At 44.8% G+C, this 25049-nt stretch overlaps 1 protein-coding gene and 1 pseudogene across 1 annotated transcript in view; one reads left to right on the plus strand and one right to left on the minus strand.

Moving 5' to 3' along the window:
* Positions 1-1202: 1202 nt before the first annotated feature.
* Positions 1203-25049, plus strand: part of LOC147883734 (putative polyribonucleotide nucleotidyltransferase 1, chloroplastic) — a 114855-nt gene continuing 91008 nt past the window's right edge. The window contains exons 1-5 of the mRNA XM_087398392.1: positions 1203-1599; positions 1681-1749; positions 1920-2026; positions 2131-2173; positions 22010-22093. Of these exons, the coding sequence (XP_087254518.1) occupies positions 1300-1599; positions 1681-1749; positions 1920-2026; positions 2131-2173; positions 22010-22093 (603 nt within the window). The 5' untranslated portion in view covers positions 1203-1299. The remainder of the gene's footprint in view (positions 1600-1680; positions 1750-1919; positions 2027-2130; positions 2174-22009; positions 22094-25049) is intronic.
* LOC147883735 (uncharacterized) lies at positions 16031-18525 on the minus strand (annotated as a pseudogene).

The raw sequence follows: 25049 nt of genomic DNA on the forward strand, positions 1-25049 counted from the left end.
GATCACCCTAATCTTATGTATGCTCTTATTTATATGTTTGAGTATATGGATATGTGTATAATCGGGGTTACCTAGGCACCAGGGCCTTTAAAACCACAACCTCCCACTTAAAGGACAATTATCAAGAAGGCAATTAGCTTTATAGGTGATTTCCTATCTTAATATAAAAGCCTTGAGTGATTGATTAAAGCAAATCCTACAACACAAGAGGAAAATCCTCATTATTTTTATCATTCTCTCAAATTTCAAAGTGATAAATATGACCAAGCTGATATGCGTACTTAGGTTGGGATCAATTTCAATGTTTAAACTACTCTCAACTTCTTCTCCTCCTCCTCTACTATAAGTAGCAAAATGGTTTGAGCTTATTGGGGAAAATCTGTTAGTATTTAAGGCATTGTCATAATTGCTGGTTCGCCCTACAAATGTATTTGTTAAAGATGACACCAATTGACATGCTGTATGTTTTGATTTTGCCTTTTTAGGGGAAATGAGAATTTAAAATTTAAACTAGAATGGAGACCATTGGATATTCTTAGCATATTTTCCATTCCACATGTGAATCACGGGGAGCTTCAAAACATAAAGTATTTAATTCACAAGGATTTAGACTAAATATATAAGCTAACAAACCCACAATCTCACAAGGGGAAAGAATAATAATTGGTTGATTGAAACCTACTTTATGGAGATTAAATCTACATTTATTTACAGTGTATGATTTTCTTAATATTACTACATTTGTATCTAGGAGAAACACAATACCATGTCTTAGTGTTGCTTTGTTTTTTATTTTTAGAGATCAGGGAGACATAGTTTGGATGGTAGAGGCATCAACAACTCGTGCCATTATGGGAGATTATGCATAAAAAGGGATAGACTGCACCTTGGGCACCAAATGGACTAGGAGATGAGTATGGGTTCATCCTTCACTTATGGCTATACTTAGTTAGGGATTTCCTTACATGTTGTATGATATTGAATAGACAATTTGACAATGCGAGAGATTATTTTGTGGGATTTTATTTGGTGTATCCACTACGCTCTTCCTTTAAATGGTTTTTATTTTAGGGGCTTCCTTTAAACGTTTGAGATGTTTAGAGGCAAGTGGAATTGGCACTACAAAGGATATAGCGGTATGGGTCTAGGATGTTTGCATTTGTGGGGTAGAGGGACTAGGTGAATGAGAGCTGCTGGTAGTGAAAGGGGACAGCTTCGGAAGCCGCAGAGCAGCACAGCACAAGCTGAGAGACTGTAGCTTTAGTTTGCTTGCTTAGCTTAGCAGTAGGAAGAGGCAGGATGATCGTAGGCGCAAGGTGGCAAGAAGGGCTATGGCGCTTGGCACTCCCTGCGCCCCCGTCCCGCTCCTCGTGCTCTTCCCCTCGTTGTCTTGTTATCCATGGGAAGGAACATGGCCTCAAGTCTCACGACGCAGATAGCATTGGTACCGCCACAATCAAGCTCTCTGCCGATACTAAGCACCCTCCACCTCTTCCGCTGCCTGCTTCTGATGTGCCACCACATATTCCGCAGTCCAAGAGTCTGGATGGTCCCCTTCTACACCCGGTTTCCGTTGCCATTCCTTATGGAAATAGACAAGTAACGATTGTTCCTTCCCTTCCTCTTTTTTTTTTTGGGGTTTTCGATTCTGGCTCTATGGCTCATGTATCTCTGCAACAGATAACGTTGGAGACTGGTGCTATTGGAAGGCAAGCTAGCGGGTCTGTTATGGTCACCGATGGGGAGACCGTACGTTACTTTCCTTAAATGTGCGAATTTGCTGTGAAGACGCTTCCTTTGTGAGAAGAGACGCTGCACTTCCAGAATACGCGTATCGTTTGACGAGCACAGCTGGCAATACGGATGTATATATCTCTTGCAAGCCTCATCATCGCTAATTTATGCGTTCTTTTAAATAGATACTCTATGCTACTGCGTGTGCTGCTGAGGATGTAAGGGAACCCACGGATTTCATTCCTCTCTCTGTACATTACCAAGAACGCTTTTCAGCTGCTGGTCGAACGAGGTGACTACGCTTCCTCTTTTAATACTATATCAGATGAAAACAGCACAATTTCTTTCGTTCAAAAATATCTTACATTGGGGCTTATTCATGGTACATTGATGCAGCGGTGGCTTTTTCAAGCGGGAAGGCAGGGCTAGAGACCATGAGGTAAGGACACTCCTTGCGGGGAATCCAGAGCAGGAAACTTATTATTATCTGTCGAGTTTTAAGGAAAGGAGTATGTACCAGTGCTTTGCCTCTTTTCTAGCCCAAGTAGAAGTCAAGAACATATATGGGAATAGTTAAGGGACCCATGATTTCAGGAATGAATCTTGCATGTTTAAAGGTTCTGCTCTTAATGTTTTAATAGAAAAGTTCTTTTGGGGGATATTAACGGGATTAATAACGATTTGTGATGTTAAGGGGGATAATAAGCATGCTTAATATGCTGAGGTTGATATTATAGCAATGGAGAGGAACATTGTGCCGTTCGGGATGACTTGGTGAGCCTATCCCAAGTGTTAAAATAAGTAGTGGTGGATGTCTTTGACCTCTAGACACGTCAAGTCAATATAGTCTTGCGAGTCTGGTCGTCTGTCCTTTTCATAATATGCATTGTTCCCTTCAGATATCTCAGTATTCTCTAGACAGTTTTCCAATAAATGGCCTTGGGATGTGTTAGAAAAGACCCAACAAAGGGTTCACACAGCGGAAGACTTATAGTAATGCCCAGGAGCTCACACAGTGTGCGGTGTGGGTGTGGAATCGCAAACTTCTTTACTTATGTGCATACAATAGGTGTGCAGACTCATCAATAGACAATGAACCATCCAGAGAGAGAAACCACCAAAAATATATATTTCCGTCCACAAATATGGACACAATACAAAATAGACAGATCCAGAGTCCCACCAATGGTGTGGTCCTCTGATCTTACCACAAGGTCCTTCTCCTATCTGCTGGCTATCTCTAGACTTGAGCCCGCGTGCTCCACCTCGAGCGTAAGTAGACTTTCCGTCTAGATCCCTTCCACCTTGCTGTCTTTGCACCAGCCTAGGTGGGCAGCACCCTCAGCTAAGTCTGCAGCTACTGTATGCCCTCTTCTCCTCCAGTGATGAGGCCCAAGACAAGCTTCCTGCTGCTCCTTTCTGCTGGTACATGTGCTGCTCCAAGTGATGTCAAATGAGGCTCAAATGGCCTCTTTATATAGGCCCCAAGGGGGCTGGTAAAAAACCGACCAGCCTGTTACAGACTGGCCGACCAGTCTGTGGACCTAAAAGGGCACACCCCCCAGGGCTTTTGGCCCACACTTTCAGGGTCCTCTGGCCCTCCTTTCAAGGCAGGTCTCCAGCCTATAAAAGGCCTGCCTCCTGCCCACTGACAGCCACAGTTCCTGCTGCAGATCTGGGCCTGCACATCCTGCCATATCTGCGCCTCTGCCAGGTCCTCTTCCCAGCCACGTGTCCTGCGCCGTACACTGCTGATGTCATCGCGCCCTGCCAGATCAGATCTAGGGCTTGCTGTCCCCGCCTTCTGCTCCTTCCACAGGTTCCGTCCTTTGGAGCTCTTCTCTTGTGAGGTGCTGCCCATGTGGCAGCCCCCTCTCTCTTTCTTCTCTGGGCATCTTCTGCCCTAGGTCTCCCTCCCCCACGCTCTCCTCATTTGGGGGCTTACAGATGGGGAGGTGACCTTTCCAACACCCCCTCTCACTGACACATCTCGGCCCAATGCCAACACGTCGATGAAAATGCTCCAGTAACTCCCTTGTCGTAGTTCTCTGGAACCTTTCAGTGTCGAAATCTTTTCCTGGCTTTTCATCCAGTGGCTCTTGCTCCACCAGGTCCGGTTCCGCTTCCGCACACCATCCTGGTACACAAGTCCATCTCTGGTAGCACCTCCTGGTACCACCTCCTTCAGTCACGTCCCCGCCTCTGAACTTGAGCAATCCAGCCGTCACGATCTTCTAGTCGTCCCCCTCATTATGAGTGAACAACCTGGAGTCTTCCAGGCACCATGCTCTGAGGGTTTGTTTCAACCCGTCCTTCCTTTGGAAAGGTCTGCAACAAATGAATATTTCCAGATAACCTGGACCATGAACTCTTGCTGAGTTCTCAAGCAGGTACTCTTCTGGCTTCAGTACTCTTTGTCCATCACCTTCTAGCAATCTGCGTCCGAGATTTGAAGAAGCACCAATACTTCCCCTTCTGCCTTCGAAGAAGGCCAATTCCTTCCAATCTCTTATCACCTGAGACAAATGAAGAGCAAAGTCTCTCCACAGCATGCTATAAAGGCTCAAATGCAGAATATCAAATACATACCAGACTCTTGTACTGCCTGAATGTTCGCTCTGAAAGCAAACTCTCATTGAGGCACCCACCAAGCGCTTGTGTAATCGTGTATTGTCCCCTTCTGAACTCCAGCATCCATCTGACCATGAGACCCCAGGGCTTTCCATGGAATCCACCCTCGTGTCAGTGTCAACAGCCACACACCTGGAAGGTACCAAGCGCTCCATGCTGTCCTTCACCTTCACAAAAGCATCTAACTCCTCGTCGACCCACATCTCTATGTCAAACATCCTTACTGTGATTTTTGGATCAACATATCTGACCTCGGTAACACTCGGTGATGTCACCAGGAACAACTCTTCGATTACCACATTTGCTTTGGTATTTCCCTCTGAATCTGAGTCAGACTCCTGTTTGTTTTTCAGATCCGCCTTTTTCTTTCTGCAGTCCTTTGCAAAATGTCTGGGCGTATCACAATAGAAACACTTCTTCTTTTGCTTCCTCTTCGAAGTCCCCTTGTCGTCAGAGTCGTCTTTACTGGACTTGTCACCGTTAGGCTTGCCCTTTCCTTTGCCAGCAGAATGCTTTGCCAGCATCGCCTTGTCGTCTTTGTCCTCGTTGTAGAGCTTCTCCCGAGCTTCCTCGTGTAGCAGTAATGGACACAACTCCTCAAACGTCAGAGGTTTGGTCTCTGTCCTGCTGTCACAGCCGTAACAAAGCTTTTGAAACTCCGAGGCAATCTCCTTAGTACCATCAGGGCCAGATGGCATGAGTCTGTCTTCTGACCAATTGCTGCCAACTGATCCCGAACCACCTTGACCTTCGTCAAATGGCTATGTACCGTATCTCCTTCTTCCATATCAAGATTGTAGAGTTGATGTTGAAGAAGCACGATCCGGGAGGTATTGTCTATCTCGTACAGATCTTTCAGTGTGGCCCACGCCTCTACTGACGTCTCGGCCAGTTGGATATGCGGAAGAACAGAGTCCGCCATAGTCCCTATGATTATTGCCGGGGCATGGGCATCTCTTTCTTCCCAGGCTTCAAGCTCCTCTCTGTCTACTGCCATGAGTACCTCCCCTTTACTGTCCACCATGTCCTCCGGCTTTGACTCCTCTCTCGTGGTCAGCTTCCACAACTTCCGAGCCACTAAATGACTCCGGATCTTCACTTTCCAGATCGGGTAATTAGTCCCGTCCAGGTTCCCCGACTCTCCAAAATTAGGGATAGTGAAAGAGAGAAAACTGGGGGAGGAGGAAGGGAAAGCAGGGGCTGAAGAGGCTGTAGAGGTCGACATCTCTGCTGTTTATACCATACAGCAAAGTCAACCAAACTCAATTTCAGTAAACCAGAATTCTGAACGCACCTGACTGAACCTGAGTCACCCTCCTTCTCGCAAGGGCACAATCCTCCAATTGTGGAAGTCGATTCCCTAGAGCTTCTGAATTAGGGTCGTCCTTCAGCAAGGTCCCTGCCTTCAGGCTCCCACACATGTGAGCCTCCTACTTGGGCTCTGATACCATGTTAGAAAAGACCCAACAGAGGGTTCACGCAGCGGAAGACTTATAGTAATGCCCAGGAGCTCACACAGTGTGCGGTGTGGGTGTGGAATCACAACCTTCTTTACTTATGTGCATACAATAGGTGTGCAGACTCATCAATAGACAATGAACCATCCAGAGAGAGAAACCACCAAAAATATATATTTCCGTCCACAAATATGGACACAATACAAAATAGACAGATCCAGAGTCCCACCAATGGTGTGGTCCTCTGATCTTACCACAAGGTTCTTCTCCTATCTGCTGGCTATCTCTAGACTTGAGCCCGCGTGCTCCACCTCGAGCGTAAGTAGACTTTCCGTCTAGATCCCTTCCACCTTGCTGTCTTTGCACCAGCCTAGGTGGGCAGCACCCTCAGCTAAGTCTGCAGCTACTGTATGCCCTCTTCTCCTCCAGTGATGAGGCCCAAGACAAGCTTCCTGCTGCTCCTTTCTGCTGGTACATGTGCTGCTCCAAGTGATGTCAAATGAGGCTCAAATGGCCTCTTTATATAGGCCCCAAGGGGGCTGGTAAAAAACCGACCAGCCTGTTACAGACTGGCCGACCAGTCTGTGGACCTAAAAGGGTACACCCCCCAGGGCTTTTGGCCCACACTTTCAGGGTCCTCTGGCCCTCCTTTCAAGGCAGGTCTCCAGCCTATAAAAGGCCTGCCTCCTGCCCACTGACAGCCACAGTTCCTGCTGCAGATCTGGGCCTGCACATCCTGCCATATCTGCGCCTCTGCCAGGTCCTCTTCCCAGCCACGTGTCCTGCGCCGTACACTGCTGATGTCATCGCGCCCTGCCAGATCAGATCTAGGGCTTGCTGTCCCCGCTTTCTGCTCCTTCCACAGGTTCCGTTCTTTGTCTTCTCTTGTGAGGTGCTGCCCATGTGGCAGCCCCCTCTCTCTTTCTTCTCTGGGCATCTTCTGCCCTAGGTCTCCCTCCCCCACGCTCTCCTCATTTAGGGGCTTACAGATGGGGAGGTGACCTTTCCAACAGGATGGCCATCAGCTGGCTAAGAGTAGCCAATGCATGTGATAAAGGAATGTAGTAGTGATACAAAAATAAGACTGGCTGCTAGTTGTTTGTACTGGATAGTATCCACACCTCCAACATCCTTCCCTATTCTCTTATATCTTGTGTCCATTGGTCAGCATCAAAATACTGTATCTCTTATATCTTGTGTCCTTTGCAGCCTTCTTATATACTGTATTCCCTATTCTCTTATATCTTGTGTCCTTTGCAGCCTTCTTCTCTTGTGAGGTGCTGCCCATGTGGCAGCCCCCTCTCTCTTTCTTCTTTGGGCATCTTCTGCCCTAGGTCTCCCTCCCCCACGCTGTCCTCATTTGGGGGCTTACAGATGGGGAGGTGACCTTTCCAACAGGATGGCCATCAGCTGGCTAAGAGTAGCCAATGCATGTGATAAAGGAATGTAGTAGTGATACAAAAATAAGACTGGCTGCTAGTTGTTTGTACTGGATAGTATCCACACCTCCAACATCCTTCCCTATTCTCTTATATCTTGTGTCCATTGGTCAGCATCAAAATACTGTACTTCACATCCGTTGGAGGGAATGTTGGGCTGTTCAGGTAATCACTACTATGATGGTGTTGTGCGCTGCTATGGGTGGAAATGTCTCAAAGTAGTCAACTGTCTCTACCTTGTGCTTTGCTGCTCTTGCACGTCTCCCGTCTTCCTCTGAGTAGTCTTTGGAAATAAGCATGGCTTTTTACTAATTTATGCAGTGGGTTTTGTCATGCAAAGAACACTTGCATCCAGTGACATTCTTGATAGATCGACAAACATCACAATGTTGCTCTTCAAGATGGCATCAATTCAGCCTGCATGGATTCCTCCAATTTTCTTGTTTTTAAGGCATTTGACCATCTGCAACCTTCTCAGAAGCTTTGAGCTTTGTAGTTAATGTTAGAAGTGCCAATGACACCCCCTATGAGGAGGACAAGGGGTCAGTGAGTTAGGATTACATGGAGAAGGGTACTGCGCATCTGTCTGCAACTATGTGGAGACTGTCTATGTCTGAAAGCGGAGCAGAAAGAGCCGCATGGATGACAGCAGGTCTGCCTGCAGAGGGCACCACTTGAACTGCACTGCCAGGGCCTATTAGAGACCTGCCATTAGTTGTCTTCAGCAGCGGCAGTTCCAGTCAAAACAGGAGCAGTGGGGCAGTTACCAGTGAGGTATTTTTGGAGCAAGACCTGGTCTGTCCCTGCAGACACCAGTTGGGTGTTGTGCAGACTGGGTTGGCTATTTTGGTGCAGGGTTCAGCAGTCCACATTGCCTAATGCCTATCTCAACATACTTGCTAGCAGCCACTGAAGCCTCTGAAGGCTCCACATATTGAAAGGATTGTGATGTATCCATCTGTTCTGTAGTTCTCGGTAGGAAGCAATCATCCTTCATTGCTATTTTGTCCAGCATCTCTGGCTAGATGTATTCAGCTCATCCTTGAGCAGTTTTCCCACAGTTGTGGATGAATATATTATGAGTTCTACTTCTCCTTTCTATGCTGTGCTTTCTGTGTGGCATTTCAGTGAGTGACTGCTTCTATCTTTAGAGAGATACAGTGAGGATTTGAGATCATTCCACTGGATTAGGGGTTCTATTCAAAAACATCCCTTTCATTCTAACAATTGAGGGGCCCAAACCTCATGTGCCATAGCTCACCGAGCTTGGTCAGCAGCTCTCCAGCATGGTGTTTCACTAGCTTGCCTTCCACTCTGTAAGATCCTAAGTTGAGACTTACTTTGCAATGAGCTTCATGTCTTTCTTCTTGTCTTTCACAAGCATGTCCCTGCGACAGAATTCACCATGCACCCATGCACAATAGCGGAGCAATCTAACTGAAGACTGTTTCACATGTACAGCATGAAGATGAACAAAGAAGATCCCATATAGATGCTGCTGAAACAGGCTGAAATAAGAAATAGTTTAGTGGCGTCAACTGTTACTTTCGGTGCTTGTTGAATCATTGCATCCGATTCTGTAGGATTGAAGAGATCCACCTGCTCATGAATGGAATGGTGTTCACCCTTATACTTCCGTGCTGGCCCTTGTGGTGGCTTAACGATCAAAGATCTCAATCTTTAGCAGAGCTCAAAACTATGCGGATGAAAATACTTTTGAAAATTTCCATGTTTTTGCTCCCTCTTTGTGTGCTTCAATGGCTTGCCACCAAAGAGCGGCTTCATCTTGCCGATTCAGAACGTTTCCACTCACAATGCTCTGAATCCAACCCAAAAGAGCTTCGGAGGTTTATGATCATGATGATTGTGCCTAGTAGTCAAGTGTTTGATCTTGTTGTGCCACCGCTGACCCTTGAACAGTCCTAAGAAGAGGAGGATGAAGAATGGTAATGTGTATTTTTCTCACTTTTGCACTTTCTTCCTTCATGTTCAGTATCAGTGGCCAATCTTGTTTCCGTTCTTCCGGCTTTTGTTGGGAAGTATCTATGTGTGTGTGTATGCCTATGTGTGTGTGTGGGGGGTGTGTGTGTCTATATATATATATATATAGAGAGAGAGAGAGAGAGAGAGAGAGAGAGAGAGAGAGAGAGAGAGACGTGTCAAAACCAAGTACAGAACCTGCCATATCTGTACCAATGCCTGGAGCAAACGCACGCTGAGGTCGGGCATGAAAACTCAGGCTCTGTTTGCTCAAGTTCTTGCTGTAGACCTATCCTAGATCACAAGGTGCTTCACACAGGCTTCAGTAGCTGCTCTACGTGAGGCCTCCAGTTCACCCTCCTTGCTCCGCACACTGACTCTGCTATGCTGGGGTAGATCTGCCTCTGCATGAGCTTCTGGAAGGCCCAAACGTCTGCAGTCTGAACAGCTGAAAGTCCCACCAGGGGGGCCTTTTATAAGTCACTAGGCCATCTGATCTGGTGGACCGGACTGACAGATTGGCCGACCTGGCAGACTGCCAGCCGACTTTGCCATGTGGCAGTCTGGCGTGGCCTGACCCAGCAGACTTACTGCCACCCTGCAGGAGCCCTGAATCTGCTGGCCTAGTCGCCATACCTACTGCTACCGTACTACCACTGTTGTAGACATCTGCACCTGATGAAAACTTCGCAAGGTGGAATTTGCATGTCTGCTAATACAATATCTAGATGAATCCAAGAATGTGCCCAAACTCATCCTCTAAAAACACAACATAGTGCAGTTTCAATCTCATGATAGTCACTCATATGGTTGAAAACCATAAACTCCATCATGCATAGCAGGGACTGGCTACTATGATCCCCACTGACGTCATCAGTGCCCAACAGTGTCAGGGCAGTGTTTGGGGCTGTTTGGAGCTTAGCCATGAACCCATGGAAAGGGTCCAAGGGGTTGGGACAGGACAACGCATTGGAGCAGCAAGTACCACAGGAGGTATGGCTCCTGCAGCAGCAGGTATAGCTGTGTTGCGGCCTGCTGGTATTGCGATAATTCTTTCTATCTTAAGTGGTGCATTGCCCTATCAGCTAGATTTAGATGCTCGTATGGGACAGAATAAAATGAAAACGTTTGGTCTTCACAAGCAGTTGTAGCTTGAATGAAGAGAGTTTGGACTACATTTTGATTAGCCTTCTCCTTTAGTGCTAGCCTTCATCATGGCTGAGGGTGCCCTTTACCTCCGGAGTGCCGACAGAAACTCAGCACGAAGACTTTGTATAAATGGATGCTCATGTTAGAAAACAAGAGGGAATGAATCACTCAAACCTCCACCCAAGATCTCTCCAACTCTTACACACACTCAACTCAGATAGATGATCACAGATGCAACAAACACTCTCTCAGAAATAAATATGGATGGAGAGAGAAAGAGAGTATATTCATCCACCAGATGGTGGGCAGAAAAATAGCTCCAAGGGAGGAGTACAAAACACAGCAAAGTGCTGGAGAATATTGATGGACTCTCTCTCTCACCAACTGCTCCAGATCTGAGTGCTGAACATAGCCTTGGAGAGGGGCTTTCAGTCTTGCACTGGATGCTGGAATGAATGGAGGAGTAGGCCTTTTATAGGCACTGCCCAGGCCCCTTGAGTTGACCGACCAGCAGGGTCGGTACCCTATCTGGTGGCAGACCACATGGGCCCTAGAAAACCGACCAGGGTTGGCCCTGGTCGGTGGCCCTGGTTGGGCCGACTTAGCTAGCCACAGGCCCTTATTTAAGGGCGCCCTGGGCGACCAGTCAATGCTGCTCCTGGTGCCTCTGTGTGAGGCCTAGAGCCCCTTTATTCCTGCTGTTGCAGACTGCAACCAGCCCGTGTGCTGGTTGCCTATGATGCCGGCCTGAGTCTCTCTCTCCCCCCAGCCCTCCTACCTCTCATTGCCCCTTGTCCCCTCAAATCGGGGGCTCACAGGTGGGCACAGTGAGTTTCTAACACCTCCCCTCAATGTCACAACTGTGGGCCAATCCCCATTCGTTTGATGAGGTGCTCCATCTGTTCTCGAGGAAGTGCCTTCGTGAAGAGGTCGGACAAGTTGTCGGCGGTCGGGTAGTACATAAGCTCGATCACGTCGTCGATGATGAGCTCTCGAACAAAGTGGTAATGAACTTCGATGTGCTTGGTCCGCGCATGGTACACTGGATTCTTGGCAATGGCTATGCAACTCTGATTGTCGCACATCAACACTGTTGCGTCCTCCTGACACACGTCCATGTCCTCTAGAATCCACCTCAACCACAATGTCTCACAAGCTACTGTAAACGTGGCTCTGTACTCTGCCTCTGTAGATGAAAGGGCCACTGTGGGTTGCTTCTTACTCAGCCAAGGGATGGCACCAGATGCAAGTAAAAAACAATACCCTGTTGTTGATCTCCTGGTGTCAGCATCACCCGCCCAATCACTGTCACAGAACCCGCCAAGTTCGATGCCTTTGGTATAGGTGATCCCGTAGGTGCAAGGACCCTTTAGATACCTCAGCACTGGTAAACCTGCATCCCAATGACTCTTCCTGGGAGAAGCAAAGAACTGACATAATAGCCCAACTGCATAACAAATATCAGGTCGAGTATTGGTAAGGTAAAGCAAACTTCCTACCAATCGTCGGTACAAAGGAGTATTGACCGGCTGAGATGTGTCGTGAACACTTAGCTTGAGCCCGACCTCCATGGGAGTTACTGCTGTTCTGTAATCCTCCATCTGAAATCTCTTCAGAAGTTCTCTGCAATATTTCTCCTGTGAAATGAAGATCCTGTCTTTGGCCTGCTTTACTTCTATCCCAAGGAAGTAGTGTAATAACCCAAGGTCAGTCATCTCAAACTCAGACATGAGTAGCTCCTTGACCTGAGAAACATGGTCACCTGTCAAGATAAGATCATCAACATAGAGGATGAGTACCAATCGCAACCCCTTCTCAATGAACAAGTAGAGGTTTGCCTCAGAAGGGCTCCGACTTAGCCCTATCTTCTGAAAGAATACATCAATCCTTTGGTACCAAGCTCTGGGGGCCTGTTTTAGCTTGTATAGCGCCTTCTTCAACCTGCAGACCTTTAATGGGCTGGCGTGCTGCTGTTGGCGGGGCGGTGTTGCGAGCGGTGGCACGCCGCCGTGCGGGGGGTGGGTCACGGCGGGGCCCAGGTGGGTGGCGGGTGGGGTAGGGGCGGCTCTGCAAGGCGCCATCGCGAGGCGGCCGGGGGCCCGGTGGCTGCTCTACGTATACCTCCTCCTCCAGGGTTCCATTAAGGAATGCTTCAGCTCCATTCTGTCGCATTATCTCGCTTCCATTTGAATAAAGAATTGCCAGGACAAATCAAGGCAGTTTTGTGCCCTGAACATGCAAAAGACAAAGAAACTTGCACTCCAAGTGCTTGCCGAAGCATGTGCACTATTCTTGGAATATTATCTGAGCTGGTCGAGATCTTGAGAGGGGATGGGGCCCTGTGTGGGTAATCCGATGTTGATGCCATGCCATGTGTGGGTGTCTTGTTGTTCCCGCATTCAGATCAGCTTAGCTTAGCTTCTAGCCAACATTTCGACCTGCTTCTCAGCTTGTTTTTGCAATTTCCAACTCGTTTTTAAACTTGACCTGCATTTCAGCCAGCTCTGGACCTTCAGCCAGCATTTGCAGTCACTTTTCTTGGCTCATTGACTGCTGGAACAGATGCAATAGGTTTGTGCCTGCTTCTAGAGTTGTAAAACACTCCCGCAACTGCTTTTTCTTTCTAATTTAATCGCCAAAACCTAGTGAAATTTTGTGAAGACAAGTGCAAGCATCTTCTGCATTATCCCAACCTAATTTTGCCTCCATATGACCTGTCCATACAGCCATGCAGAACTGTTATTTTCACTGGCCGACTATGCTCGTGTTATAGCCATAGTTAGGGGAAACGGAAACGGGGAACAGAGACGGAAATGTTTCGGGATTTTTGGGAGTGCTGAAACAGAAACGTTTCAGGATTTGTGGGAGGGCTGAAACAGGGAAACGCCACGCCAGCAAGGGAGGGCAGGGTTTAGAAAAGGGGGTTTTAATATGAGAACACACACATTTAGAATGCTACAGCCTACAGCCTACCTATTAGGATTGAAACATTGCACAAGACGCCAAAATCAAAATCAAAATGACCAAAATCGAGCTGGCTGTGGATTTTCGCGACATTTGGAGACCCTAGGGCCGTTTCTGTGCCCTGAAACGCGTTTCAAGCTGGCTGAAATGTTTCAGCCAGCTGTTTCAGGGTCCTGAAACGTTTCAGATCTTGGATGCACTACAACCACAGCTACGCTGAAACGCGTTTCAGAGCCCAGCCAGGTCTGAAACGCCGTTTCAAGGAAGCCTGGATCCTGAAATGCGTTTCAGGATCTGAAACGTTTCAGGATCCTGAAACGTTCCAGATCCTGATCCTGAAACGTTTCAGATCCTGAAACGCATTTCAGGATCCAGGCTTCCTTGAAACGGCGTTTCAGACCTGGCTGGGCTCTGAAACGCATTTCAGGATCCAGGCTTCCTTGAAACGGCGTTTCAGACCTGGCTGGGCTCTGAAACGCGTTTCAGCGTAGCTGTGGTTGTAGTGCATCCAATTAGTCCAGCTTCTGCCAGGCTTTGATCTGTTTCAGTTGATATTCTCTACTACAAGATCTTTTTCTGCTTAGTTTTGCTGTTTGAAGTCTGTATTTGCAAGATAGTCAACCTGAGATGACTTTGGGACTGTCAAATCTGTCACAAGTTAGGGCTTTTGGTACATTTGTCGTCTAATGCAATGCACTATATTTGGCATTGGGAGCATTGCTCTCTTTCGAACTCAAGTATGGAGGGCTTTTCTCTGAAATTGAGGCTTTAGCCTAATTTCCTGCACATCTGTAAATTTGTTGCCTACAGAATTTTTGCCCCCCCACACTTTTTGTGCATTGGTCCCAATGCATTGGGCATTTCATTTTCAGAGAGATTTGAGCACACATTTCTTCAATTTGAGGCTGGCCCAGAGTTTTCTTCGACAAACATTTACAACTTTTTGCAGTCAATCTTTGCAGGACAGATTTTGGGGACAGATTTCTGCATTTGGCTCAATGTTGAGCAGCCCATTCCGCATTCACATTTGTAGAGCATTGCTCTCATTTTCACCGGACATTTGCAAGGCACTTTCTTTTTCAGGGGATTGGTATTTGCTTGGAATGCTGTCCGCTAAGGAACAAGCTTGATGGCACGACCAATCCATGTGGTCATACATGGTGCACCACTTGTTGGTATCCAACAAAAAGCGGGGAGCTGAATAGCCCGTATTTCTTTTAGTTTCAAAAGAGAGTTTGATTGAGTATGCATGTGCTTTCTAAGTTAGGAATGTAGTTCTGCATCTTTGTAGGAAGCCGTACATGAGTGTAAGGGATCCATTTAGTTTTTTATGTTTTAAGAGAGAGAGAGAGAGAGAGAGAGAGAGAGAGAGAGAGAGAGAGAGTTTTTATTCCTGTTTTTTGGAAGATTTTGTTTTTTGATTTGCTTGTTTATTTTGCTTAGTCACCTTCTTCCTTTCTTCTTTATTTCTTGTTTTCTCTCTCTTTTGTTTATTTGACGTATTTTAGTAAAGACACTCCGCGGGTCTTTAGAAACCCGGGCACTGATGACGACATAAGTGTTGCTTTGCTTACTAAGTATGTCTCCCTTTTGTTACCTCTTTTTTCTTCTCTTTCGTTTTCTCTTTTATTTTTTGTGTAGATTTTTGGACTTTAGAACCATGAAAAATCTAAATTTGTATGATTGGACATATTCTAGTCTTACAAAGGTATATTGTTACTGGATCTGAGCCCAGACCTGTCTCTCAAGCACAAGCACATGCTGCCACTTCCATCACTACAAGGCGTGCTACATCTGCCACTTTTAGATCCATTGCCGTAGTGCCTCCCACATCACAGGGATGCATAGGCACATGCCTTGATTGCAATGTCTAGCAAGAGGGTTGTTATACCTCACATTTGGTCTTGCAAGACAGCCAAGGCTGCATGGGACGATTTGGCCAATCTATATTTGCGCAGGCAGCTAGACAATGTCAAGATGAAAGTGGACAACATGGATGCATATTTCACATAGGTCAAGGACTTTGGAGATCAGCTAATCAATGTTGATGTGATTGTGCGAGGTTCTTAGGTATTGTCCAACCATGGTTGCCAGAAACGTCAGGTACATTTTAGTATTGAGTACCTAAAGTACCTAAAGAAACGTATAAGTAAATAAATAAGTAAGTAAATAAATAAATAAATAAATATAGGATATCTTATTAGTTATTAGTAATTTATAGTAGATATCGAGATGCATCATGCTGCATGTGCCATGGCCCATGGCCCATGCACATTGCACTTATTACTAGAACATACATGATACATGATACATCATACAATATACTACATGGAAAATTTCAAATTTGAGTCCTTTTTACAAATTAAATTTAGAACTTCAAAGTACTTTAACTGATAACTGAAGTCTCACAGAAATAATGAATGATGAATCATAAATCTACTTAGTACTTACAACTATCAACATGCAAAGTTAAAACTTAAATTGAAAATTAAATAGATTGTAGTACCATGAATCATACATGCATCATGATTCATAATAAAGAGTAAAGTTAAAAGTATCAATATGAATCATGACTTTGAACTCAGTTAGACTCGGGTCGTAACAATGAAAAGAGAAGTCTCAAGCTGAAAAATAAATAGTGCCAAGTAATACATACTACTAGTAAGTACTCATGACTCAAGGCTCATCCTCATTAGATGAGTCATTGGATCTAAAATCCCCGTTTGTGATAGTATTGCCGTCACTATCATATTGTGGCTCCACTACAGCTATATGAATGTCATCTTGCTCTGAGTCTGACTCATCGTCACCCAGCAGCAACGCCACATCATCTGGCAAGGAGACCTCCCCATCTGTCAAACTGTGAAGTAGTGGTTCTCTGCTCGTTGCCTCGACGAGAATAAGTCCTCACTGCTTCTTGAGATCCTCCTAAACCACGTCGAATAGTATATCCATGTCCTCGTCCATGACCTCTACCTTGGCCTCTGCCTCTCAATGTTGTAACTACAGCTCTATGACGTGAACGAGTGACACGCTTGTCAATGGTCTCAAGCTCCCTATGGAGCTGTGCGTATATCTGCTCCTCATCATCTTGCAATGGAGCATAAGCACGTTGCTTGTTGATGTCAATCGTAGTGGGATCTACCTGCAAACAGATTCCAATGCAAAAATGGATGGATTACATATTCTATTTTCTTAAACATTGTTCAAACTGTAACCATTTTTTGCTTAACTAATAACATTTACTATACCTGCATAGGACCTTCCAATGCCTTCAACTTTTTGATAAGCTTCAAGTTGGCACGACAATATACAAGTCGCTCAAGCTGGCTCGTGGTCAACTTATTTCTTATCTTTGTATCGTTGAGGGAGTAAGAGCTCCAGTTTCTCTCACATGCCCCTGCTAAGCACTCTTGTTGCCATGGACATTGGAGTTGAATCTTGATCAATGCAAAGTGCCAAAGGCTAAAGCAATAACTATTAACCATACTATAGTTATGTAAAATAATAAATCTTGAATATTATAAAAGTATTGTAAAACAATTGAAGATCCTAAATTCTAATCCCCACCTGTAACAAAATACGAAGAGCACAAGCTTGCTGCTCGTAGCTGAGGAGTGCAACTGCGAGTCAAGCTCCAACTGCATGTCGTCATTGTAGACACGGAAAAAGTATGCATCTTTGTCTGCAAGCAATGTGGGCTTATTGAACAGCTCCGGAGACCTGAAGAGTGGATGCAACATACTTGCAAGGCCATGGATAGGCCTTCGCATCCACCTCCATCTAGTCTCAACAAGGTCTCTTATTTCTTGCAGCCTATAATTGTCAATAGCCCATCCAGCATTGGTAAGATTCAGCTTTCAAAAAGCATAAACTATAATACTATTAAAATTTAAAGCATAAACTATAATACTATTAATATAGGGGAAAAGCATGAAACGCTTACCTCGAAGGTGTGAGTATAAACTATAATACTATTAATATAGGGGTGTCACATCGCTCTAGGGAGGCTCGCAACTGATCCATAAAGTGAGTAACAAGCTTATTGCTTCCCTCCTTATCAGATATCCACAAGACAGCAAAGAGAGGATGAGGGGCTTTCACTATGGCTTGCATATCACTCCAAAATGCATGATCCAAGCACATCCTTTGAACTGCCACACTCTCTGACCGAGTAGAGTTATTCCACTCCAACCACATTTGTGACACAACTGTCTGTCGGAGGGCTGCATGTATGGCAAGAAGACGCTCCAACACAATGTGCATATAGGCAAAGCGCGTCTTCGATGGCCGAATGATTCAATAGTACTATGCTCTTTGAAAATAGCCAATGCTTGTGGTTTCTTCTTAAAGGAGGTAATGGTAGTAGCATCCTGCATGACAGTAGCTATCCATCGAAGCTTGTCTATGTCCTCCATGAGGAGATCTAGGCAATGTGAAGCACAAGGTGTCCATACAATGAATGGAAAATCTTGCTCAACAAGCTCACCCATCCTCACACAGTTACTTGCATTATCTGTTATGACCTGGACCACATTCTCAAGACCCACCTCAATAATAGCCCCGCAGATGTGCTGAAAGATAACCTCTCGTGTAGTGCTAACACCGCACTTCCCTGTGTCTACAGCCTTCAAGAAGTATGTGCCAAGGCATGAGGATACTAATATGTTGAGAATGCCCCTTCTCCAAATGTCACTCCAACCATCAGAGAGAATGCTACAACCAAACTTTTTCCATCCCTCCTTAATGGGATCAATTGCTTTGTTGATCCTAGCTATCTCCCTGTCAAGCATAGTGGTGCGCATCGCCTTGTAGGGAACCCCTGCCCATGTGTCTGAAGGCCCCACAGCTGCAACTGCCTTAATCATTCTCTTCCATTGCGGAGTGTTCAAAACATTGAAAGCAAAATTACATTCAATGACTGTCCTGCCAATCTCAATATCTGCAATGCGTTGTCGCTCTTTCCGCCAACTCTTTGAAGTCAATGCACCTGGTATAGTTGTAGTGTGACCTCTAGAGGAAGATGGAACAAGGGAAGGGCTAGACTGAGGACTAGGAGCTGTTCTAGCCCTCTTCTCTACCTGAGAAGACTCACCACAAGCCCTCCTCTCTACCGGAGAAGACTCCCCACTAGCTGTGGAATCTGCAGCCTCGTCGTCCAGATCCACCATCAAACTCTCCTCTTGTGCAGCTCTATCCAAGGAATTAGGCTCACAAAAACGGCATGGATTGTCTATAATAATTTTGTGTGCAAGATTGGGGGTAACTTTAGGACATCCACCAGTGCGTCTGCCACCAAGGCCCGATAGATGGCGAATCAATCGTGTCACCAAGCTCACGGCAAGCTCTCCACAATAATTACATCTCCTCTCCTTTGCACATGTCCCTATTAAAGGATTTGCGTCTAGTATAGTGGGGATTCACAGGTTTAGGCATGCTGCTGAGCTGCTTGCTTTAACACCCTCAAGGTTCAACTACAGTCTAAGTCTGCAATAGAATTTTAAAAAGAGGGAATTAGATGATTATTGATAGTGGTAGGCTGGTAGCTGCTGTTCAAACTTGAGTTGCAAAAAAAAAAAAGGAAACAATGGCAGCAGCACAAAAAATATAAACAATAAAACATATTACATTGCAGAAGTGTGCACAGCAGCACAGTTTCCAAGGCTGCTGGATAGCAAATGCCAGAAACTTATAGTCTGCTAGACTGCAGATTCCAATTCAAGCAGCCCTCACCTGCATGCAGCATCATGCATGGAAGTGAACAGTGCTACATGAGAGCAGCCCTCTACCAATAAATGAGAGAAGCCAACTCAGCCAATAGAGCAGTCCCAAACCAGCCCAACAGAGCAGCCCCAAACGAACCCAAAACAGCAAGTGACGCAATAGCAGCCATGTGTGACGATAAACGTATTCAGGGGGTGATAATTTAAATCGAAATTACTTGTGAAGGTTGTGACTTGAAGCTTCCCTCCAATGTCCACACAAAAGAGCCAAGGCTGAAGCGTTGAAATCAGACGCAACTTGCAGAAGATTGCGTTGAAAATTGACGTAGCTTGCAGGGCTCTCCACACAGGGCTCCACAAAATCCAAGGCAAGTACTCAAAACTTTGCTGAGGGCAGGCTGAAAGCACACAGGGCTTCAAAATCGACACACGGGATTGCAGGTTTCATGCGTTGAGCAGCTTGAGGCGTTGGAAATGGGGCCGTATGACGTACGTCCGTCAACCTTACCCAAGGTGTAAATTTTGGGCAAAAGCCCTAAATTTTAAGGCAGGTTTCTAATGTTTCTAACGTTTCTAAAGGTTTCTAACCTTTAGAAATGCGTATCTATCCAACACATTGGATGGTCTACCTGATTCATATCAGGGCTTCACTACGACATTGAGGTCAGTGGCCATGGGTAACTCCAGATATACACCTTTAATCAGCTTGTTTCCTTGTTCTTGCAAGAGGAGTAGAGCCGTCAAAACCAGATTGTTTCCATTCATGCAAGTCACGCCTTTGCCATGGATCACAAAGGCAAAGGCAAGGGGGGAAAGAATTTCAGCAAGCCCAAGCCTACTTTTGTACCTCATCCTCTTTCACCTTGGCTGATAGGAAGAAGAAAACAAAGGACTCTAATTATTGTAGGAAGCCAAGACATGACATCTCCGAGTGTTGGAAACACGTCGCCTCGAGAACGGAAGAACAGCATCATCAAGGTCTTGTAGTGAAAAATGCCCCTGCTTCCCATGTGCACAACCATGGGCAGCACATATGGCCCATGATGAGTGGGCGTTTGGTATGACTTGCCATTACTATCCATTAGAGCATGATGCAGCTTTGTCAATTTTGAGATTCTATGTCCGATTGGTATTTCGATTAGTATTCTATGTCCGACTAGAAGTGTTATATGTTCCAAGTATAAAAAAGAAGCTGACTTCTATCTCAGCCATCCCCACAAATGGCTTCAAGGTTATTTTTGACACGTCTCCTTGTGTTGTGTCTGACAACTGGTACTTACTGACACACTTTCTAGAGGGCTGTACCATCTTGATGCAAATGAAAATCAGATTGTTGCAGAAGCAAATGAAGCTGCTGAATCTGCCATTTCATACACACAATTAAGGCATGAGAGATTGGGACATCTGACTTATGGAAGGACATGGCACTTACTAAACATGTCTGTGAGGGCTGCTTGTCGAGAAAAATTGGTTCTCATTTCCAAAAGATGGGACTGTTGGTGCATCCAAGAAGTTGCACCTAGCACATAGTGATGTATGCGGGCCTATACGAACAATATCACTTGGAGGCTATTTATACTTTGTCACCTTTGTGGATGACTTCAGCAGACTTACTTTGGTTTATCCCTTGAAGTCCAAGTCTGTTGTCCTCCCTTGTTTCAAGCACTTTCTTGCCATGGCTGAAAACGATAGTGGAAACAAGCTCTTGACTATTGGTTTATCAGATGCTACTAAAACTCACTAGATGATGCATGAAATGCATGAAACCTCACATAAAATGTAAACTGCAATTTATACGAAACAATAAAAAAGCTTCCATCACAAAGAAAGATTTCGGGACGAATTCAAACACCTTTTATTACCAAGAACTCAGAATGAAATGGCTCAATGACATATATCTGAGAGCCTCACCCATACGAGGTTTGTTGGCTCTTACAAAGAGGAGACTCATGATGCGACCTAGACCTACTAGCAGCTGCCTAAGACTGTATCGACTCTCATAGTGAGAGCTTGCACAAAAGGAAGGAGCTCTTCGTTGTCGCATAGATTTGTAGGAGCCATGCCTCGCCTTTGGAACAATCCCTGCACCGCCTTGCCACGTTCAAAACAGCCACATGTAAGCCATGCATTGGATAACACCTCGACCAGCCAATCCTGAACGTTTCAATTACATGGGTCAATCATAATGCTCTAACTGCCACTCCTTCTATGTAATTGGAACCTAGTAGACAGAGCTCGTTTTAGACAACCTAGGGTTCGGTAGAAACTCACCATGGAGGCTTTGTTTATTTGAATTTAATTTCAAAATCAGCAAAAGGGGATGTCATAAAAGTTTTGTAGGGCATGACGAAGCTCGGCTAGTTTGTCCCTTTTGTAGTTGGCCACTTGTTAAGGGTTTATAGCCTTTAAAAGGAGGGTCTAAGCCCTCAATCCACCATCAGCTCCGGTAGTTGTATTGACAAGGCGATAAGCAATAGAGCAATGGGTAGTTAGAATAATGGAAGTCTTCTATTGCCAGTGAGATTTGCATGTGTTGGCCATAGTAGGTGTGATGCTATTTGTAGTTACCATGCTTTTGGGCCAATCTTTGTAGCTTAGTGACGAGATCTATTATAGGATTGACTTATGTGGACAAAGAACAAAGGACCAAGTCACTAACTTATGATTCAATTTGTTTAATGTAATGGCGGAACATGAATATGCCATCAACTGTCTTGACTCTAGCCTATTGACTAGTAACAAGAGAAGTTCTAAAGTATCAATGGTTGATAGTGGCATGCAATTTTCTCTTAGCACGTTTTGTCATATAGTTTGAAGAAAGTATCAAGAATTTGTGGTCTTATGCATAATGCTTAATTTTCTTGTTATTTGACATTATGCAGCTAGTTTCTGCTGTGCAATAAGTGTGACTAAATCTAGTTACCTTTTGCAGATCCTTATTTGTAGGCTGATTGATAGGCCTCTACGACCGATGGTTCCAAAAGGTTTCAACTATGAAACACAAATCCTTTCATGGGTAAGGTGTAGGGTTCCGCTTGTGAATTGATACATATGCTTACCTATTTATTATTTTAAGGCTGTCTTTAAAATGTAAGATTCCTAGCCTTTGTCTTTTTGCGATTGTGTGCTAGCTTTTTGTTGATGAATTTTTGGGAATACGTGCAAATCTTGTGATGTAAAAGATTTATAAAGGCATGGCATATTTGACTTTTAGAATTGTTTCCACATATTTTTTTGTGAAGTTAAGGGTCATGAACCTGGATTTCTACATTGAGGTTCATATGTGCTAAACTTGTCTTGAAACTCTCTCTTAATTGAAAGACATACACAATTGCTGCATGAAGATAAGGTTATTATAATGGGGCATGCTACTTGACCTATTATATTGATTAGCGTGATGATGATATCTTGAGTGAAGTTGTTACATCCTAGGGTTGGGCCTAGGAGTAGCGGCCCCGGCCCATGGGTAAAACAATGGGCATAAGTTAGCGTAGGTATGTGAAGTTGGGGCCTTGGGCTAAGCACTAGAAGTTAGTGAGGGTTACCTTAGTAGAAGGACCCCTAGGAGGCAACAAGTACTCTAAACGACGTCTTTCCACACCCGAGCTCAAGTTAAGCCAGAGGTGAGTGAGGTGGCAGCCACTTGGGATTCCAAGGACCTTCTCCATAGTGAGAGAAGGGTGAAACATGATGATGGGTTGCGAAAGCAATTTTGATTTCGGGTGAAGACTAGAGAAGTCAAACTGCTGGTGTGGGTCGAGGGGACGCTTCACTGGAATTGGTGTAGTTGTATGTCTTAAAAGAATAGAATTTCTACAAACCTGTTGTATTGGGATTGACAAAAGCATCCAGGGGTCACGGACCGACCATATAACCTGATCCAAGAAGTGGAACACCCTAGCTGCTTGCTCCGGTTGGCAGGAAGGGTCGGAGAGGGGCCACTACTCATTATTGAGGTTCGATAGAAAACATAAGAAAGCAATAGATAACATAGGGGTATCAAAGCCCAAGCGGTTGGATGTGAGAGTTTTTCCGAGCAGCATTACTCTTGTTGACAAAGACCTTCGTTGCTTTGTTGGTGTACACGATACATCCAAGTTGCAAGCTGATGTTCTGATGTCGTTGGTTGTTAGTGGTCAATAGATGGAGGTTCGAATATGTTTCAGGAAGACAACTCTGCTTGAAGTTTGTTTTTGACAAGCAAATATGATGTAAGAATCATAGGCTGGCTGATTTCCATCAAATAGTACCCAAATGAATGGAACTTTGACAATTTTGATGATTCAAGAGAAGGGGGTTTTATTTGCAAGTCTCATTTCTCTTGTCTCTATTATTAATATAGAAGTAGAGCTATATGGAAGCTCCATACACCTAGTCAGCTCAGTGAATTCACGTTCTTGTGAAATTGATGTATATATGTATGTTTAATGCTCATCTTGACATTGGTTTGACATGGTTTTTGGATATGACAATAATTTAAGGTGTTTTTACGGACCAATGCGATTAATATGCACTTTGGTACATGTATTTGTTTACCAGCTAGGGAAAATTGCAATATTAAACATTCCTTACAGAAATCATATCACAGAAATCCGACTGACTTCTCATCAATAGGCTCACAGAAATTGGCATTAAAAAATAGGCTCATATAGGCAACAAACAAGTTTTTGAAGTGCATCTAGAGCAATCAATATAGATATTTGCTAAGATAAGGAAGGCTTCATAATCGTGTTGATCCTTGTGGGTTGTAGAAGAGGAGTGAGATTTGGCTATATTACATCAGCTCCAAGTATTAGTGGGAGTATGTGCTGTTTTTCTCTTGTTGTTTGACAATATAATTTGAAGTTGTATCCTTTTATTGGGACTTTTTGTGAAAGAAAGAATGCACAAAAATCTTTCAGTGAAGATATAAAGTGTTGTATAATTATTATAAAATCATGGCTAGTTTTAACAAGTTTCAATACTTTTCCTAGAGGGCTTTTGACTAGGCTGATTGAGAGGTAGATGCTTTGCATCTAGTCAACAAGGGTTTACCTGTTGAGAATCACATAATGAAAGCTTCTTAACAATTATCTCTAAGGACGTGACTAGCTAGGAGTAGAGAAAGAAGAACGCTTACGGTGTTTAACTAATACAAAACTTTTATTTTGGAACAGACAGCACAACAATGATGACAAAATGGAACAAGTCCGTAAGTCCATAGACATCTTAATGGATGTTGTTTATAAGCTACATGATTCATGAAGAAAAATCCGTGTTATGGGTCAGCCCATAAATCAAAGTATTTGTGTGTAGGCCATCCCATAGGCTACCCATTGGTGCCTTCTATTCCTTGGTATGGGACATATGGTACATTTAGTATATGTACCAGTTAGTACACTAGGTACTACTAGGACACCTTGTCATAGGGTTTCATTATATTGGGTGTACTTTGTACTTGTTCATTCATTCCTGCAATTCATTACAGCAGTACGGATTTGTTCCTTGGCTTCCACCTCCATTGCTTCATTGCTTGCCCTAGTCTACAATGGTATCAGAGCAGCTCAAGGTCACACCCCTCAGCCATTTCCAGCCACCCCGAGCTCTCTAGACCTCTTTTGCGGCTGTTTGGCGGCCTGTTCATCTGCTGGTCGGCATGTTTTTCTAGGTGCCTTTGCATGTGTGAGCATTTATAAGCATTTCGGAGCTTTCCATCGTCGGAAATCGCCTTTCTTGCGCTGCTGCTGCATAGGCAACTATTCCAGTGCTGCATTTCGGCTGTTTTTGGCCCTGGTCAAGCATTTCGAAGCATCTACAGCCACCGCCTTGCTGTTCCATCGCCTACAATTGCTCCAGACCAGCCAACTTGCACATTTGTGACCTGCTGCTGCATTTCGGAGTGCCCTAGACCAGCCGACTTGCACATTTGTGGCCTGCTGCTGCATTTCAGAGTGTCCTCTTGCAGCCGCCTTACTCTCCTGTGCTGGTTCCTC

Source organism: Dipteris shenzhenensis, chromosome 27 (genome assembly GCF_047967505.1).
Source record: "Dipteris shenzhenensis isolate YYH24624 ecotype China chromosome 27, Dip_SZ_1.0, whole genome shotgun sequence".
Taxonomy (NCBI): domain Eukaryota; kingdom Viridiplantae; phylum Streptophyta; class Polypodiopsida; order Gleicheniales; family Dipteridaceae; genus Dipteris; species Dipteris shenzhenensis.